The sequence below is a fragment of the Microcaecilia unicolor genome, chromosome 2 (genome assembly GCF_901765095.1).
Source record: "Microcaecilia unicolor chromosome 2, aMicUni1.1, whole genome shotgun sequence".
Lineage (NCBI taxonomy): Eukaryota > Metazoa > Chordata > Amphibia > Gymnophiona > Siphonopidae > Microcaecilia > Microcaecilia unicolor.
In genome coordinates, this window is record NC_044032.1 from 66,111,608 (window position 1) to 66,130,636 (window position 19,029).

Sequence of the window (19,029 nt, forward strand, 5' to 3'; positions counted from 1 at the left end):
ATCCGGTACTGGGACTCGATCTTCTTGGGGATGTGGGGATTAGTTAAAGGCTTGGTCCAGTTCGCCAGCAATGTCTTTTTGAGGACATGGTGCAGGGGAACAGTGGACGCTTCCTTAGGTGGAGAAGGATAGTCCAGGAGCTCAAACATTTCAGCCCTGGGCTCGTCCTCCACAACCACCGGGAAGGGGATGGCCGTAGACATCTCCCGGACAAAGGAAGCAAAAGACAGACTCTCGGGAGGAGAAAGCTGTCTTTCAGGAGAGGGAGTGGGATCAGAAGGTAGACCCTCAGACTCCTCGTCAGAGAAATATCTGGGGTCTTCTTCCTCCTCCCACGAGGCCTCACCCTCGGTGTCAGACACAAGTTCACGGACCTGCGTCTGCAACCGTGCCCGGCTCGACTCCGTGGAGCCACGTCCACGATGGGGGCGTCGAGAGGTAGACTCCCTCGCCCGCATCGGCGAAGCTCCCTCCGCCGACGTAGTCGGGGAGCCCTCCTGGGAGGTGGCCGCAGTCGGCACCGCACGCGGTACCGACGTCGGGGACCTCACCCCGGGCGATGGGCCAGCCGGCGCCACGCTCGACGGTACCGGAGGCGCAAGCACCGCCGGTACCGGAGGGGTAGGGCGCAACAGCTCTCCCAGAATCTCTGGGAGAACGGCCCGGAGGCTCTCGTTCAGAGCGGCTGCAGAGAAAGGCATGGAGGTCGATGCAGGCGTCGACGTCAGAACCTGTTCCGGGCGTGGAGGCTGTTCCGGGCTGTCCAGAGTGGAGCGCATCGACACCTCCTGAACAGAGGGTGAGCGGTCCTCTCGGTGCCGATGCCTGCTGGGTGCCGACTCCCTCGGCGACCCAGAGCTCTCGGTGCCGACGCGGGGAGGGGACCGGTGTCGATGCTTCTTCGACTTCTTCCGAAGCATGTCACCGGAGCTCCCCGGCACCGACGAGGAGGACGTAGAATCCAGCCGTCGCTTCCTCGGGGCCGAGGCCGAAGGAGGTCGGTCTCGGGGGGGCTGTACCGCAGGAGCCCTCAGGGTAGGAGGAGACCCACCCGAGGGCTCACCGCCACCAGCAGGGGAATGGACAGCCCTCACCTGCACTCCACTCGATGCACCACCGTCCGACGACATCAGGAGACGAGGTCCCGGTACCACCGACGTCGATGCAGCTATCCGATGTCTCGGCGCCGATGCAGAGGGCCGATGCCTCGATGCACTCGATGCACTGGCAGCCAAGGAAGAAGGTCTGGACGCTGATGACGTCGATGCACACGATGACCCCGGTGCCGATGCCGACGAAGAGCCCGAGAACAAAACGTTCCACTGGGCCAATCTCGCTACTTGAGTCCGCCTTTGTAAGAGGGAACACAGACTACAGTTCTGGGGACGGTGCTCGGCCCCCAGACACTGAAGACACGAAGAGTGCCTATCAGTGAGCGAGATTACCCGGGCGCACTGGGTGCACTTCTTGAAGCCGCTGGAAGGCTTCGATGTCATGGGCGGAAAAATCACGCCGGCGAAGTCAAAATCCGAAATGACGAATTTGGAGCACCAAAACTTTAAGGGAGAAAAATCTCGACCGAGGCCGAAAAGAGGCCTACCCCGACAACGAAAGAAAACTTACCGGGGCAAAAACTGGAAATACGGGAAGGGGCAAACGAAACCCAAGGGGGTTTCCGGAGCACTTTCCGAACGAAAAGAAACTTTTCCGAAGAAAAAACACGTCGATTAGAAAACGGACGCGCGAGGTCGACTCTCTGGGGCTCAACACGGCAAAAAACATAGCCGTACCGAGTGCGGACGAAAGAAGACTGGCCGGCTCGAGCCGGTTTCGGGCGGGAAGACGGCCGCGCATGCGCGGTGCGCGCGTGCGCGCGAGAGCTAGCAAAGGACTTTGCTAGGAAGATTCCGATTGGAGGGGCTGCCGAGGACGTCACCCATCAGTGAGAACAAGCAGCCTGCTTGTCCTCGGAGAATATATCTTAAACTAAATATAACTGTTTTTTTCTACCTCTGTTGTCTGGCCATGAATGTTTTTGTAACTGCATTGGTCCCAGTTTCTGGTTTCTACTTTCCTCATCTTCTCTTAACTCTATTGCCAGGATCTCATATTTGTCATTTTTCTCTCCTCCTTTTCCTTTCAGCTTTGTTCGATTTTATTTTCTGCCTTTGTCCACACTTAGTTCTTTCTTACTATCCAATCTTCAATTTCCCTTTTTTGACTGTGTACCTATAGCTTGCCCCTCTCTTCCCCACTTTCATCCAGCATTTCTTCCTTTCTCCTCCCCACTTCCATTGTGTGCCCCCTCTTTCCTCCCTTTGATTCAGCACTGCCCCTCCTCTCCTCCCCATATCCACCCAGCACTTGCCCCTCTTTCCTCCCCACTTCCAGCCAACATATGCCCCCTCTCTCTCCTCCAAAGATCCATCCAGCATTTGCCCCCTTTTCTTCTCCCATCCAACATTTGCCTCCTCTCTCAACCCCACTTCCATCCAGCATTTCTCCCCTTGCCTCGTCTCTCCCATCCATCCAGCATTTCTCCCCTTGCCTCGTCTCTCCCATCCATCCAGCATTTCTCCCCTTGCCTCGTCTCTCCCATCCATCCAGCATTTCTCCCCTTGCCTCGTCTCTCCCATCCATCCAGCATTTCTCCCCTTGCCTCGTCTCTCCCATCCATCCAGCATTTCTCCCCTTGCCTCGTCTCTCCCATCCATCCAGCATTTATCCCCTTGCCTCCTCTCTCCCATCCATCCAGCATTTCTCCCCTTGCCTCCTCTCTCCCATCCAAAATCTCTCCTGCAGCCACTGATGCTTCTCCCAATAAACAGCAACAGTGGCAGGCAAATCAAGGAGTAAAAGGCGCAAGGCCGCAGTGCTCAGATGCGAACGTTTGGCTCTGCCAATCCCCTGCCCATCTGACATCAGCTTCCTGTTCCGGGGCAGGGGATCAGCAGAGCCGACAGCGTGTGTCCTAGCACTGCAGCCCCATGTCTTCTTGCTTTGGCCGCTGCTGCTGCTCATTTGGAAAAGCAGCTGTGGCCGCAGGAGAGAGGTGAGGAAGGGAAAAAAGGTGCCAGTAAGCTGTATCGGAACAAAAAAAAAAAACCCTGATCTTAATACATTAAGTTTTAAAGCGGTTTACAACAAATTTATATCTCCTCTATAGGGTGAAAAATTGATTTAGAAATGTTTTCTAAAATTAGTTCTGTAATATGAGTAACAGCTCTTCAACCAGCAATGGTAGGGAATATATTGTTCTGAAATCAGGATCTAGAAATCTAGAAAAAGGCGAATAATCTTGTACAATGTAAGAAAATAGATAAATACACCTGGTCCCTACAGAAGTTTGGAGGGAGAGGTGGAGAAAGGAAGAGAGAAAAAAAAATCCTGTAATCTCTTACCTATATAGTGTGGAGCAGATGCTGCATAAGAGAACAGAAACAGACGCTTGTGGAGGATGGGGCTCTGTGTATGGTGAATTATCCCACTGACAATCTGAGAAAGAACCAACAGAACATTTCACATACAGCATGACAAAAAATACAAAGACAACGTCTGAGATAAACTGCAGCATGCGCTAAATGCTAAGCAGCATAGGAGCCAACTTTTCAAAATGATTGGGAATGTTAAACCCAATGGAAATGACCTCTCCCTGGACAAATTAATATGTTTGCTTAAATACAGGGGGTGCGCTCCAGCGCCCACAGAGCTGGCTCCTATGGCTAGCCTTTTTGTACCTATGCGCTTCTTAACATTTAGTGCACACTAATTTTGTTAGTATGTGCCAAGTTTTAGTAAAAACATCCCTCACTAAAAAGTACTTGTAAAGGTAGAACATAATAGTTTGAGTATTTGGTTAAAAATCATATTACTTGTACAAAATTTGGCACTTAGATGCAAATATTAGGAAATAACCTACAGAATTTTGCATACATACATAAGATTACCAAGAGATGAAAAAGATATGAAATAACCTAAACACACCTATCTACTCAGTTTAATATTTTTTTTTTGTTTTAAGAAAATGAAAAGTTAAGAACTAACTTAAAATGGATTTCCTCCAGATGTTTGATCAATAAAATACAACTTCTTACTCGTTTATTTAAACAACTAGTAAAAAATGCCCGATTCTGACACAAATGAAACGGGCGCTAGCAAGGTTTTCCTCGGCTCCCCTGCAGCTACCGAGGTCTAGCGACCCTCCTCTCCCCCTGCCCCCCCTCTAGCCACCCACGTCCAGCGACCCTCCTCTCTCCCCTGCCCCCACCCATGTCCAGTGACCCTCCTCTCTCCCCTGCCCCCCCTTCAGCCACCCATGTCCAGCAACCCTCCTCTCTCCCCTGCCCCCCCCCCTCCAGCCACCCATGTCCAGCGACCCTTCTCTGGACATGGATCAGCTGTGAGGCATGTATTTTTTCCCCCCGGGTTCTGAAGTTGACATCATTAATGGCTACGGTGATGTCAGCCTGATCTACAGAGCCGTCCTGACCTACTCGGAATGAGCCACGGTCACAGGCAGCAAGACAGAACGTTGGAGGTGAGAATCCTATATAATAAAACGCACCTCCAACATTCTGAAGCTGACTGCATGGCTGAGGCATTCCTGCTCTCTGCATCCATCTCCTGAATTGACATCACGTTCTTCCGGGTTCGTCACAAGCAGAAGTGACCAACCACACGAGGTTTCTCGGCTTCAGAATGTTGGAGGTGCATTCTATTAAATAGGATTGGTCAGTTCCTTGAAGCACAGCCAGAGCTCAGCGTCCTGCGCAGTAACGCTCAGACACCAGAGAGAGAGGGGGGGGTCCTGACATCAGAGAGAGGGAGGGATGGGGGCCTGACGCCAGAGAAGGGGGGGGGGAGGTATCTATGTCACACACACTCTCTCTCTCTCACAGTCAATGTCTTTCTCTCACTCTCACACACTCTTATGTCTCACACTGTATCACATTCACTCTCTATGTGTCACACAGTCACTCACACACTCTCTTGGTCTCATACACTCAGTCTCACAGAGTCTGTGTCTCACACACACTCTCTCTCTCGCACACACTGTATCTGTGTGAAACACACTCTCTCTCATACTGTGCCTCACATACGCACTTACACACACTCTCATTCTCACACACACACTCGCACCCAGACTCACTCTCTCTCACACACACACACTCGCACATTCACTCTCTCTTTCTCACACACAGTCACTCTCACATACACTCTCTCAAACCTTGCTAGCGCCCGTTTCATTTGTGTAAGAAACGGGCCTTTTTTTACTAGTTATTATATAGGAGGATGAGTGGAATAGCTTAATGGTTAATGCAGTGGGTTGTGGACCTGGAGAAACAGGTTTAATTCCCTCTGCAGCTCTGTGTGACTATGATGAGCAAGTCACTTAGCCCTCCACTGACCCAGGTACAATAAATAACTTAGATTGTGAGCCCATGAGGGACAGTGCAAAGTACTTGTAATAGAAATTGCAAACCGCATAGTTGCCGCAGGGATCACATACAGTATATCAAGTGCTATAAAGACAAATCACCATAAATAAAAGCATACAGTAACCTAAAATTCTATACCATAAATTGCACAGAATGAAATTAAGAAAACAGAGAAAATAAGTTGAAAAACTGCTTGAAAAATACTACATATAAACTCATTTAAAAGGATGTACAAATAAATAAGCTTTAATTACCTTTTTTAATTGTTAGTAGCAGTACCAACCTTCGATGGTACACATTATGGTCTGAACAGAAAGATGGACTTCTGGAAAAGGGAAGGAATCAAGTTCCTTTATTAGGTTCATTAGGAACAGAAAGCCTGTGAGGGAATCTGAGGTCCGTTACATCAAGAAGGAGCAAAAGAGGCATTCATGGAGGACAATGCCATAGAAGAGAGACTAAATGAATTCTTTGCTTCTGTCTTTATGGAACACGATGCAAGATCTACCTGTACCAGACATGATTTTCAAGGGTGACAAAGCGAAGGAACTGAAAGAAATTTCAATAAATTTTAAGATGTACTGAGCCAAATCAATAAATTCAGGAGTAGTAAATCACCTGGACTGGATGGTATGCACACTAGGGTACTGAAAGAACAAACTATATAGTTTTCTATTTGATTAACACAGTTTTCTATTTGATTCATTGTCCTAGTAAGTCCTTTGTTACACCGTAAGCCTGTTGATTGCAGTTCCTTATTACACAAGTAAATCATGTTAACTGGTCCTATTATACTGTAAGCTACATAGAACCAAACTTGATTTGGATAATGTGGGACACAAGACTAAATAAACGGGGGGGGGGGGGGGGGGGAAACCCACGGAATTGCTGATCTGCTGATAATGATCTATAACCTGCATTAAAATCATTCGTAGTACCTGAAGATTGGAGGGTGGCCAATGTAACGCCGATTTTTAAAAAGGGTTCCGGGGTGATCCAGGAAATTACAGACCGGTAAGCCCGTCTTGACTCACTAATTTGCTTCACTTCTTTGAAGGCGTGAACACGTGGATAAACGTAAGCCAGTTAATGTAGTGTATCTAGATTTTCAGAAAGTGTTGACAAAGTTCTTCCTGAAAGGCTCCAAAGAAAATGAACATAGTAACATAGTAGATGACGGCAGAAAAAGACCTACATGTTCCATCCAGTCTGCCCAACAAGATAAACTCATATGTGCTACTTGCAGACTTATACAGTCTGTGCCCTGAAGAGGACAGGTACAAATCAAAATTAAGGTGTCATGGAATGTTCTTTTGTGGATTAGGAATTGGATATTGGACAGAAAACAAAGGGTAGCGTTAAATGATCATTTTTCTCAATGGAAGGGTGAATAGTAGAGAGCCACTGGGATCTGTACAGGAATTGGTGCTATTTAACATACTTATAAATGATCTGGAAACTGAACGACAAGTGAGGTGATTAAATTTGCACATGACACAAAACTATTCCAAGTTCTTAAAATATATGCATAAAGCTGCAGAAGACCTTAGGACATTGGAAGACTGGGCATCCAAATATTTTGCTTTTCTCGAGTCCTACCAGACCAGTCCAGAATGAATGGGCTATGTCCGTTCACCAGCGGAAGGAGAAAGAATAAAAAGTAGTCCCAGGTAAATTTCCCATAAAGGGTATCGTGCTGCTAGAATGTTCAGTATGATGAATAGCCAAAGCAATGGTGCTCCACCCACTGTGCTTCCATATCTACATCTCTGATAACTAATTAAAATTATGGACTACCTTTCGCTGAGAGTAAGGAAGGGAGACTAAGAGAATGGCTTATTAACTGGCCTGGTACCATGGAGTGTCCTATTCAGACAAAAAACCCCAAATATCATTCTAAGAGCAAGAAGAGAGCTTAAGGGTTGTTAGACATGAGACACTCTGACAGGGCAATCCAAGATGGGAGCTTATTACTCCTAGCATAAAGCCATAAGAGAAACTTGCTAAAGTTTTGCAAACAATGGTGGCAAACGCCAGTGCCAAAGAGTTAGTTGCACAAAACACCTAGTCTGTAGAAACAGAAAGTAGGGGCTCATATAGCCTGAGCTATTGTGATAAAGTCACATCCAGGATAGTTGGGTTAAGGCAGTTTCAGTCTGAAATACAAGTCCCAGAAGGCATTGCAGGCAAGGAGCCAGAGGAGGAGATGAAGAACCCGGACTGGACTCCTAGCTGCAATCAGGGAAGACATGGGTGTAAGCTGGCAGGTTGTGTAGAGTGGCTGCCACTAGGCGGAAAGAGAGTTGGGAAACCCTGTGTGCAGGAGCTCATCATTGGTCTCATTAGTCTAATGCTTAACTCAGCTGGTTTGGGTGTCAGGAAGCTAATGGAAGGAGAATGATTGGTTGTGGTAGCTGAAGCCAGGGATTGATTAGGCAGGTGGGAAGGAGTCCCAGGAGTTCAGTTCAGGAGAGAAGCAGAAGGAGAGAAGCAGTTGCAGGCTGAAAACCCTTGGGCAGGGAGGTCCCTAAAGTATTTGCAGGCTGAAAACCCTTGGGCAGGGAGGTCCCTAAAGTACTGAAGCAGGCTGAAATTCCTTGGGTGAGAGGAAGTCCCAAAATTATTGAATTCACTGTGAAGCTGATGCAGGGGAAAACCCTTGGGTAGAAGGAGTCCCTAAAATATTGAACTCTCCTGAAGGTAAAGAGGAGAGAAGATAGAAAATGCTGCTTGGTGACTGAACTGTGATGATGAACTGAAAGAACTGTTTGTCTTGGGAATTGAATTACTGTTTATTGTGCACTGGATAAAGAGCCCAGACTGGAGCCTGTATGGAATCCTGGTATGTGCTATGCTGCTGTTGGAACTGTGTACTAGAAACCTGCATGGAATAAAAGTCCTTAAGATTGAAGTTACTGGTGGACATCTATTTCTTCATTGTACCGAGAGCCTGTGGCTGGAGGAGATTGTTCTATCCTTGGCTGCACAAGAGAGGTACCAGGTTACACTATATGAGTGACCGGTGAAACCGTAGTAAATAGTTGTGCAGAGTAGATAAAGATATGTAGTCATCCACCAAAAACCAGTGAAGGCAGTCTACCGAAAAAGCCATGCACCATTAGTGAAAATATCAAGATATGTTATGCATGTAGCCGCAGTAGCTACAGTAATGACGTGGCTGTCAAGCCCTGAGACATCCAGGCTGTTGCAGGCATTAAGAGGCAGAAGCACAGCAATATCCATACAGGCTGCTTGAAGTGGCTGGAGCCAAAAAGGTGGCGTGTCATACAGGCAGCAGAGTCATATAGGGACATAGTAACATAGTAAATGACGGCAGATAAAGACCCGTACGGTCCATCCAATCTGCCCAACAAGATAAACTCATTTTATACATGGTGTATGATACTTTATATGTATACCCGAGTTTGATTTGTCCTTGCCTTTCTCAGGGCACAGACCGTAGAAGTCTGCCAAGCACTTTTCTTATACTAAGTTCTGAAGCTAATGTCGAAACCTCTTAAAATTTACACTCCAGTCCATCTATCCCTTCAATCCATTCAGAACGCTGCCGCACGTCTTATATTCCGCCAGAACCGATATACTCATATCACCCCTCTCCTCAAGTCATTTCACTGGCTTCCGATCAGATACCGCATACAATTCAAGCTTCTCCTCCTTACCTACAAATGCACCCGGTCTGCGGCTCCTCACTACCTCTCTACCCTCATCTCCCCCATGTTCCCGCCCGTAACCTCCGCTCTCAGGACAAATCCCTCCTTTCAGTACCCTTCTCCACCACTGCCAACTCCAGGCTCCGCTCATTCTGCCTTGCCTCACCCTATGCCTGGAACAATCTTCCTCATCCCCTATGCCAAGCCCCCCCCTCCCTATCCATCTTCAAATCTCTGTTTAAAACTCACCTCTTCAATGCTGCTTTCGGTACCTAACCTTTCGAGAAATATAGTATGCCCTATCAGATTGACTCTACACTTGTCTTTTAGATTGTACACTTGTCTCTAGATTGTACACCTGTCTTTTAGACTGTAAGCTCCTTGAGCAGGGACTGTCCTTCCATGTTAAATTGTACAGCGCTGCGTAACCCTAGTAGCGCTTTAGAAATGTTAAGTAGTAGCAGTATTTATTCAGTTAAGATCAGGGCGTAGACCGTAGAAGTCTGCCCAGAACTGGTTTTGCTTCCTAATTACTGGCGTCGCCACCTAATCTCCGCTAAGATTCCGTGGATCCATTCCTTCTAAACAGGATTCCTTTGTGTTTATCCCACACGTTTGAATTCCACTACTGTTTTCACCTCCACCACCTCCCACGGGAGGGCATTCCACATAATCACCATCCTCTCTGAAAAAAATACTTCCTGACATTACTCCTGAGTTTGTCCCCCTTCAACCTCAATTCATGTCCCCTAGTTCTATATATTTATAAATGATTTAGAGATGGGAGTAACTAGCGAGGCAATTAAATTTGCTGATGACACAAAGTTATTCAAAGTTGTTAAATCGCGACAGGATTGTGAAAAATTACAAGAGGACCTTACGAGACTGGGAGACTGGGCGGCTAAATGGCAGATGACGTTTAATGTGAGCAAGTGCAAGGTGATGCATGTGGGGAAAAAAGAACCCGAATTATAGCCAAGTCATGCAAGGTTCCACGTTAGGAGTTATGGACCAAGAAAGGGATCTGGGTGTTGTCGTCGATAATACACTGAAACCTTCTGCTCAGTGTGCTGCTGCAGCTAGGAAAGCGAATAGAATGTTGGGTATTATTAGGAAAGGTATGGAAAACAGGTGTGAGGATGTTATAATGCTGTTGTATCGCTCCATGGTGCGACCGCACCTTGAGTATTGTGTTCAATTCTGGTCGCCGCATCTCAAGAAAGATATAGTAGAATTGGAAAAGGTGCAGCGAAGGGCGACTAAAATGATAGCGGGGATGGGACGACTTCCCTATGAAGAAAGACTAAGGAGGTTAGGGCTATACAGCTTGGAGAAGAGACGGCTGAGGGGAGACATGATAGAGGTATATAAAATAATGAGTGGAGTGGAACAGGTGGATGTGAAGCGTCTGTTCACGCTTTCCAAAAATACTAGGACTAGGGGGCATGCGATGAAACTACAGTGTAGTAAATTTAAAACAAATCGGAGAAAAGTTTTCTTCACCCAACGTATAATTAAACTCTGGAATTCGTTGCCAGAGAAAGTGGTGAAGGCGGTTAGCTTAGCAGAGTTTAAAAAGGGGTTGGACAGTTTCCTAAAGGACAAGTCCATAAACCGCTACTAAATGGACTTGGGAAAAATCCACAATTCCAGGAATAACATGTAAAGAATGTGTGTACGTTTGGGAAGCTTGCCAGGTGCCCTTGGCCTGGATTGGCCGCTGTCGTGGACAGGATGCTGGGCTCGATGGACCCTTGGTCTTTTGCCAGTATGGCATTACTTATGTACTTATGTACCGTCTTCCCGTCTTCAGAAAAGGTTTGTTTGCGGATTAACACCTTTCAAATATTTGAATGTCTGTATCATTTCACCCGTTTCTCCCTTCTTCCAAGGTATACGTGTTCAGGTCAGCAAGTCTGTCCTCATACGGTTTGCAACACAAATTCCATACCATTTTTTTAGCTTTTCTTTGCACTGCTTCCAGTCTTTTTACATCTTTAGCAGTATACGGCCTCCAAAACTGAACACAATACTCCAAATGGGACCTCACCAACGACTTGTAGAGGGGCATCAATACCTCCTTTTTTCTGCTGGTTATATCCCTCTCTATGCCGCCTAGCTTCCTTCTAGCCATGCTCGTCGCCTTGTCGCATTGTTTCTTCACCTTTAGATCCTCAGACACCAGACCTGTGGTTACAGGCAATACTGAGGTGGCCACTGCATCTGAAGCCACATGCTCACATGCTGCAGAAGTCATACCTGCAGATGTTGCCTGCATTTCGAGCCATGGGAAATGCATGGTATGAAATATGCATGGATGCTGACTCTGATGTCTCTCTTATGGTTACCAAAGGCAATAGCAATATCATTTAGATTGTGATTTGAGCAGGGATTGTCTTTTCATGTATGGTGTACAGCGCTGCATATGCCTTGTAGCGCTACAGAAGTGATAAGTAGTAGTAGTAATATCATGCAATCAGCTACTGCTCGGGATGCCACAGTTAACCCATGTAACACAGACAGCTGGAACTTCTGATGCCACATAGGTTTGAAAACATGCCATACACGCAGCTTCCATTAATTGGGCCATAAGGATAGCGGCTGGAATTGTGCTACAAGGGCAGCTGGTGTCATAACAAGGCTGTGGAAGGCAGCGCTCTAAGCATAGTTACCGAAGATAACTCAAGAACAGTGCATGCAGTCACAGGTGAGGATGGGAAAACCAAAATTACACCTGTATATACCACCAGAGGATTATGAAAGTGATGTATAAGAGACATAAGAAGAGCTACGGCACTAAGGTCCCATAGGCACTACTGTCCCTAGGTGAACAAAATACCATATTGATGTAGGCACATATTATAAGAGCCAATTCTTGGAATAAGACCTAGGACTGGCTCATGGAGGTAAGATAGAAGACTAACCTTAGAAATGGCTATAAACGAAGCTTGTCAGCTGCAGTGTATGACTTAAGCCGCAGCTGCAAATATTTGCAATATGACAGAGAAAACATGAGTGCTTCCGCTAAACCATGTAAAAGAGCACCAGAAGAAGGTGCTGCCACACTAAAATAGGAGACGCTGTATATGAACCCTGAGGTGGCGAGCAGATATATGGAGTGGATCCTATGCAACGGCTAGTGCTGTGGAAAAAAAAAGCAGAAGTATGCCCCAGCAGAAAAGTCACCACTATGGAAGCAGCATACCAAGCTACACAAACTAGATGGTATCATGTAGCCAAGAAAAGAAATGGCACTGAAAGGTGCAGGAACCTTCAACTAATATGAAGCTAAGCGCCACTCTCCTCGTGAAACTCGAAGTAGCCATTGTTGCAAATATCCTCACAAGAGAACCTGACTGCAATGTGGTATTTGGGGCTACTATGCCACATAGCAGGTATGTAGCCATTACACAGTGCAGGAGCTGCTGCTCTAAAAGGAAGGCTCAGGGGTTGTTACCACGATACAGATAAAGAGCAGCTGCCAGAAATTAGTCTAGCAACCGCAAATACTACATAGCATATTGAGGGTGCCTACGTACTACAGATCCCAGGACCACCAGCATCCAACAGCACAGAGGCCACTGGCCACAGAGGATGCCAGCAGCAGCAGAGGCACACCGCTCCATGGATAAATCCTTCTTATCTGTTCCCTTCTCCACTACTGCCAACTCCAGGCCGCACCTTCTGTCTCGCTGCACCCTACGCCTGGAATAAACTTCCTGAGCCCCTACGTCTTGCCCCATCCTTGGCCACCTTTAAATCTAGACTGAAAGCCCACCTCTTTAACATTGCTTTTGACTCATAACCACTTGTAACCACTCGCCTCCACCTACCCTCCTCTCCTCCTTCCTGTACACATTAATTGATTTGATTTGCTTACTTTATATTTTGTCTATTAGATTGTAAGCTCTTTGAGTAGGGACTGTCTTTCTTCTATGTTTGTGCAGCGCTGCGTACGCCTTGTAGCGCTATAGAAATGCTAAATAGTAGTAGTAGAGGCCACTAGCAGTAAACAGTACAGTTGCTGTTAGCATTAAGCAGCAGAAATGTTGTCAGGGCTAAATAGTCCATAAGCTGCCGGCACCAAGCAGCATAGAATACTGCTATGACCAAGGTGAACAGGAGAGCGCCGACACAGTACGACAGGGGTTAAAACTAGAATCACAGAGCTACTGCTACCTAGAACAAAGACTGCTGAAGGGCTGCTTTTTTTAATACCCTTGCAGGAAAATGCTGCCCTACGTGATTCCAAAGAACCCCTGACCAAACTTCCTAGAGGAATTCATTAGGAAGTCCACAAAGCCTGGCATAGATAGGTGCTAGCAGGAGGCACTACTACAGCATGTCTCCAAACGCAGCTGCAACCGCATGATGAGAGAACAGAACCAAACTGAAGGAGACTGGCTCAGAATACAAAGAAGCCGAGAAGGACTGTCAACCCAGATGACATTACACAATGTGATACTCGCAAGCGAGCCTTCTCCGGAGTAGTCCCCACACTCTGGAATGCACTTCCTGAAAGGCTCCACTTAACACAAGACTATCTCTGCTTCAGGAAGCATGTGAAAACTTGTCTCTTCAACCAGGCCTTTAATGGAAGAAGTAACTAACTTGGTTAGTCTCACTCACACAAGGAGTGACACGGGCTGCATACTGCAGCAGGACATGTTTATCCACTTCTATCCTAGCTGAGATAACATTTAATCATCTCTCTGACCTCATGTGCGACTTTCTTTAAATTAGTCACCTTACTTCCTAACTCTTACTTTTTTACCTTTATGTTCCATCTTTGCTTATACCCTACACTGTCAATTAAAATGTTCTATTACGTATTGTGTTGGCATTGTAAGTAGTATACTATGCCAAACTTTGTATTGTTATTTGAATATTTTTACTGCTGTAATTGCCTATTGCTCATTTGATGTACTCTTACTGTACACCGCCTTGAGTGAATTCCTTCTAAAAGGCGGTAAATAAATCCCAATAAATAAATAAACCTCAGACTAACGCAAAAGAGCACCCGAGAAATGAGAGGCTCATAAAATAGGCTGCAGAGTGTTGCGGGTGAGAAAGGAGCAATTAAGCTCCTGAGTTCCAGCTGCACAGCCTTCAAGAGAAGCTAACATAGTAACATGGAGAATGTCACCAGACAAAGACAAGAAAATTACTTTCCCACAGAGTTTTTTATGCTGTCCATTTTCCAGCCTCCCAGAAGGGGGAGAACAGAACCATTCATCTGAATTGAACAAGAATAGGCAAGGAGAAATGCTCAATGGGAAGACGGATGTCAACCAACAACTAGAAAATAACCAAAGTATATTTAGAGAAGACAAAGGCTGAAATAAATGCAGCATAATCCACAGCTCAAAATGAGACCTTTAAAAAAAATAGTCTAGGAATCACATACGAGGCAAACAAACAATGTACTATTCACAGAATAGGGTAGAGAGGAGAGCCCACCAGACGTGGAGGTGGCTATAGCACTTGAGAAAAGAAGGTGGGAAATCAAAGAAAACAATGCACACCTTACTGTTTCACGTAAAACTAAGTACATAAGCACTGGGAAAGACCAAGGGTCCATCGAGCCCAGCATCCTGTCCACAACAGCAACCAATCAAGGACAAGGGCACCTGGCAAGCTTCCCAAACGTACAAACATTCTATACATGTTATTCCTGGAATTGTGGATTTTTCCTAAGTCCATTTAGTAGTGGTTTATGGACTGTTCTTTAGCAAACAGTCTAACCCCTTTTTAAACTCTGCTAAGCTAACCGCCTTCACCACGTTCTCCGGCAACAAATTCCAGAGCTTAATTATGCGTTGAGTGAAGAAATATTTTCTCCGATTTGTTTTAAATTTACTACACTGTAGTTTCATCGCATGCCCCCTAGTCCTAGTATTTTTGGAAAGCGTGAACAGACGCTTCACATCCACCTGTTCCATTCCACTCATTATTTTATATACCTCTATCATGTCTCCCCTCAGCCGTCTCTTCTCCAAGCTGAAAAGCCCTAGCCTCCTTAATCTTTCTTCATAGGGAAGTCGTCCCAACCCCGCTATCATTTTAGTCGCCCTTCGCTGCACCTTTTCTAATTCTAGTATATCTTTCTTGAGATGCGGCGACCAGAATTGAACACAATACTCAAGGTGCGGTCGCACCATGGAGCGATACAACGGCATTATAACATTCTCACACCTGTTTTCCACACCTTTCCTAATAATACCCAACATTCTATTCGCTTTCCGAGCCACAGCAGCACACTGAGCAGAAGGTTTCAGTGTATTATCGACGACGACACCCAGATCCCTTTCTTGGTCCGTAACTCCTAACGTGGAACCTTGCATGACATAGCTATAATTCGGGTTCTTTTTTCCCCACATGCATCACCTTGCACTTGCTCACATTAAACGTAACCTGCCATTTAGCCGCCCAGTCTCCCAGTCTCGTAAGGTCCTCTTGTAATTTTTCACAATCCTGTCGCGAGTTAACGACTTTGAATAACTTTGTGTCATCAGCAAATTTAATTACCTCGCTAGTTACTCCCATCTCTAAATCATTTATAAATAAATTAAAAAACAGCGGTCCTAGCACAGACCCCTGAGGAACCCCACTAACTACCCTTCTCCATTGTGAATACTGCCCATTTAAGTCCACTCTCTGTTTCCTATCCTTCAACCAGTTTTTAATCCACAATAGGACATTTCCTCCTATCCCATGACCCTCCAATTTCCTCTGTAGCCTTTCATGAGGTACCTTGTCAAACGCCTTTTGAAAATCAAGATACACAATATCAACCGGCTCCCCTTTGTCCACATGTTTGTTTATTCCTTCAAAGAATTGAAGTAAATTGGTCAGGCAAGATTTCCCCACACAAAAGCCGTGCTGACTTGGTCTCAGTAATCCATGTCCTTGGATGTGCTCTGTAATTTTGTTTTTAATAATAGCCTCTACCATTTTCCCCGGCACCGAAGTCAGACTCACCGGTCTACAATTTCCTGGATCTCCCCTGGAACCTTTTTTGAAAATTGGTGTTACATTGGCCACCCTCCAATCTTCCGGTACCACGCTCGATTTTAAGGATAAATTGCATATCACTAACAGTAGCTCCGCAAGCTCATTTTTCAGTTCTATCAGTACTAGGATGAATACCATCCAGTCCTGGAGATTTGCTACTCTTCAGTTTACTGAACTGCCCCATTACGTCCTCCAGGTTTACCGTGAAGTCAGTAAATTTCTCCGACTCGTCCGCTTGAAATACCATTTACGATACTGGTATCCCACTCAAATTTTCCTCAGTGAAGACTGAAGCAAAGAATTCATTCAATCTCTCCGCTACGTCTTTGTCTTCCTCGATTGCCCTTTTTACCCCTCGGTCATCCAGCGGCCCAACCGATTCTTTTGCCAGCTTCCTGCTTTTAATATACCGAAAATTTTTTTTACTATATGTTTTTTGCCTCTAATGCTATCTTTTTTCATAATCCCTCTTGGCCTTCATATCTGCGCCTTGCATTTGCTTTGACACTCCTTATGCTTCTTCTTGTTATTTTCAGACAGTTCCTTCTTCCATTTTCTGAAGGCGTTTCTTTAGCCCTAATAGCTTCCTTCACCTCACTTTTCAACCACGCCGGCTGTCTTTTGGACTTCCGTCTTTCTTTTCTAATTCGTGGAATACGTTTGGCCTGGACCTCCAGGATGGTATTTTAGAACAGCGTCCAAGCCTGTTGTACAGTTTTTACCCTCTCAGTTGCCCCCATAAGTTTTTTTTTCACCGTTCTCCTCATTTTATCATAGTCTCCTTTTTTTAAAGTTAAACGCTAACGTATTTGACTTCCTGTGTATAGTTACTTCAAGGTTGATATCAAAACTGATCATATTATGATCACTGTTATCAAGCGGCCCCTTTACCATAACGTCCCTCACCAGATCATGTGCTCCACTAAGAACCAAGTCTAGAATTTTTCCTTCTCTCGTCGGCTCCTGCACCAGCTGCTCCATAAAGCTGTCCTTGATTTCATCAAGGAATTGTACCTCTCTCTAGCATGTCTCGATGTTACATTTACCCAGTCTATATTTGGATAATTGAAGTCACCCATTATTATCACATTGCCCATTTTGTTTGCGTCTCTGATTTCTTTTATCATTTCTGTGTCTACCTGCTCATCCTGGCGAGGCGGACGGTAGTACACTCCTATCACCGTCCTTTTCCCTTTTATGCATGGAATTTCAACCCACAATGATTCAAGGGTGTGATTTGTGTCCTGCTGAATTTGTAATCTATCTGAGTCAAGGCTCTCGTTAATATACAGTGCTACCCCTCCACCAGACCGGTCCACCCTATCACTATGATATACTTTGTACCCCGGTATGACAGTGTCCCACTGGTTATCCTCCTTCCATCAGGTCTCAGTAATGCCTATTATATCCAATTTTTCATTAACTGCAATAAATTCCAACTCTCCCATCTTATTCCTTAGACTCCTAGCATTTGCATATAGACATTTCTGAGTATGTTTGTTGTTCCTATTTGCATGATGCTTAGTACTTGACACTATTGATTGGCTATCTTTTGTCTGATCTTTAGCTGTATTTAAGGGCACCTGACCTACCACGGTCTGCTGTGCAACCTCACTATCCAGAAACCCTATCTTCCCTGTTTGTGAGGTATCCTTGCAAGATACCTTATCCCGAACCATGCGCTTTTGAGCGACTGTCGGCCTTCCCCCCCAGTTCTAGTTTAAAAGCTGCTCTCTCTCCTTTTTAAATGCTGACGCCAGCAGCCTGGTCCCACCCTTGTTAAGGTGGAACCCATCCTTTCAGAATAGGCTCCCCCTTCCCCAGAATGTTGCTCAGTTTCTAACAAATCTAAAACCCTCCTCTCCCTGCACCATCATCTCATCCACGCATTGAGACTCCGGAGCTCTGCCTGTCTCTTAGGCCCTGCGCATGGGAACGGGTCACATTTCAGAAAATGCTACCCTAGAGGATCTGGATTTGAGCTTTCTACCTAAGAGCCTATATTTGGCTTCCAGAGCCTCTCTCCCACATTTTCCTATGTCATTGGTACCCACATGTACCAAGACAGCTGACTCCTCCCCAGCACTATCTAAAATCCTACCTAGGTGACGTGTGAGGTCCGCCACCTTCGCACCAGGCAGGCAAGTCACCAGGCAATCCTCATGTCCACCAGCCACCCAGCTATCTATATGCCTAATGATTGAATCACTAACTACAACAGCTGTCCTAACTTTTCCCTCCCAGGCAACACTCAGAGACATATCCTCGGTGCGAGAGGATAGTACATCTCCTGGTGGGCAGGTCCTGGCTACAGGAGTACTTCCTACTTCACCAGGGTGATGCTCTCCTTCTAGGACACCTCCCTCCTCCAAGGTAGCACAAGGGCTACCAGACTGGAGGTGGGATTTCTCTACAACATCCTTGTAGGTCTCCTCTATGTACCTCTCTGTCTCCCTCAGCGCCACCAAGTCTGCTACTCTAGCCTCAAGAGAACGGACATGTTCTCTAAAAGCTAGGACCTCTTTGCATCGGGCACACACATATGACATCTCAGCAACTGGGAGATAATCATACTTGCGACACTCAAAGCAAAAGACTGGATAGCGCCCCTCTCGCTGCTGGACTGCTGACTCCATTTTAGTGTTTTTGAATTTTTCAATAATTTAAAACTTGCTACAGTATCGACTACAGAATGTTGTTCATAATTCATACTTTATTTTGAACTTGTGGAGCAATACCCAGGTTGCTGATTGATACAGTTCTGAGGTTGCTATATGGAGTTCTTGACAATAATTACATACAGATTTTTTTACATACATATGATAAGGTTGATAACTGTATTAACAAGAGAGGGGGGGGGGGGGGGGGGGGGGCAGAAAATGTTGATGATAGATGTCCAAATGTAT

At 45.9% G+C, this 19,029-nt stretch overlaps 1 protein-coding gene across 3 annotated transcripts in view; it reads right to left on the reverse strand.

Annotated features, from left to right (window-relative positions):
* MTMR12 (myotubularin related protein 12) overlaps nucleotides 1-19,029 on the reverse strand; it is a 312,654-nt gene that overhangs the window by 148,941 nt on the left and 144,684 nt on the right. For all 3 annotated transcript variants that reach the window (XM_030193003.1, XM_030193002.1, XM_030193004.1), the window contains one exon: nucleotides 3,402-3,495. In XM_030193003.1, the coding sequence (XP_030048863.1) occupies nucleotides 3,402-3,495 (94 nt within the window). The remainder of the gene's footprint in view (nucleotides 1-3,401; nucleotides 3,496-19,029) is intronic.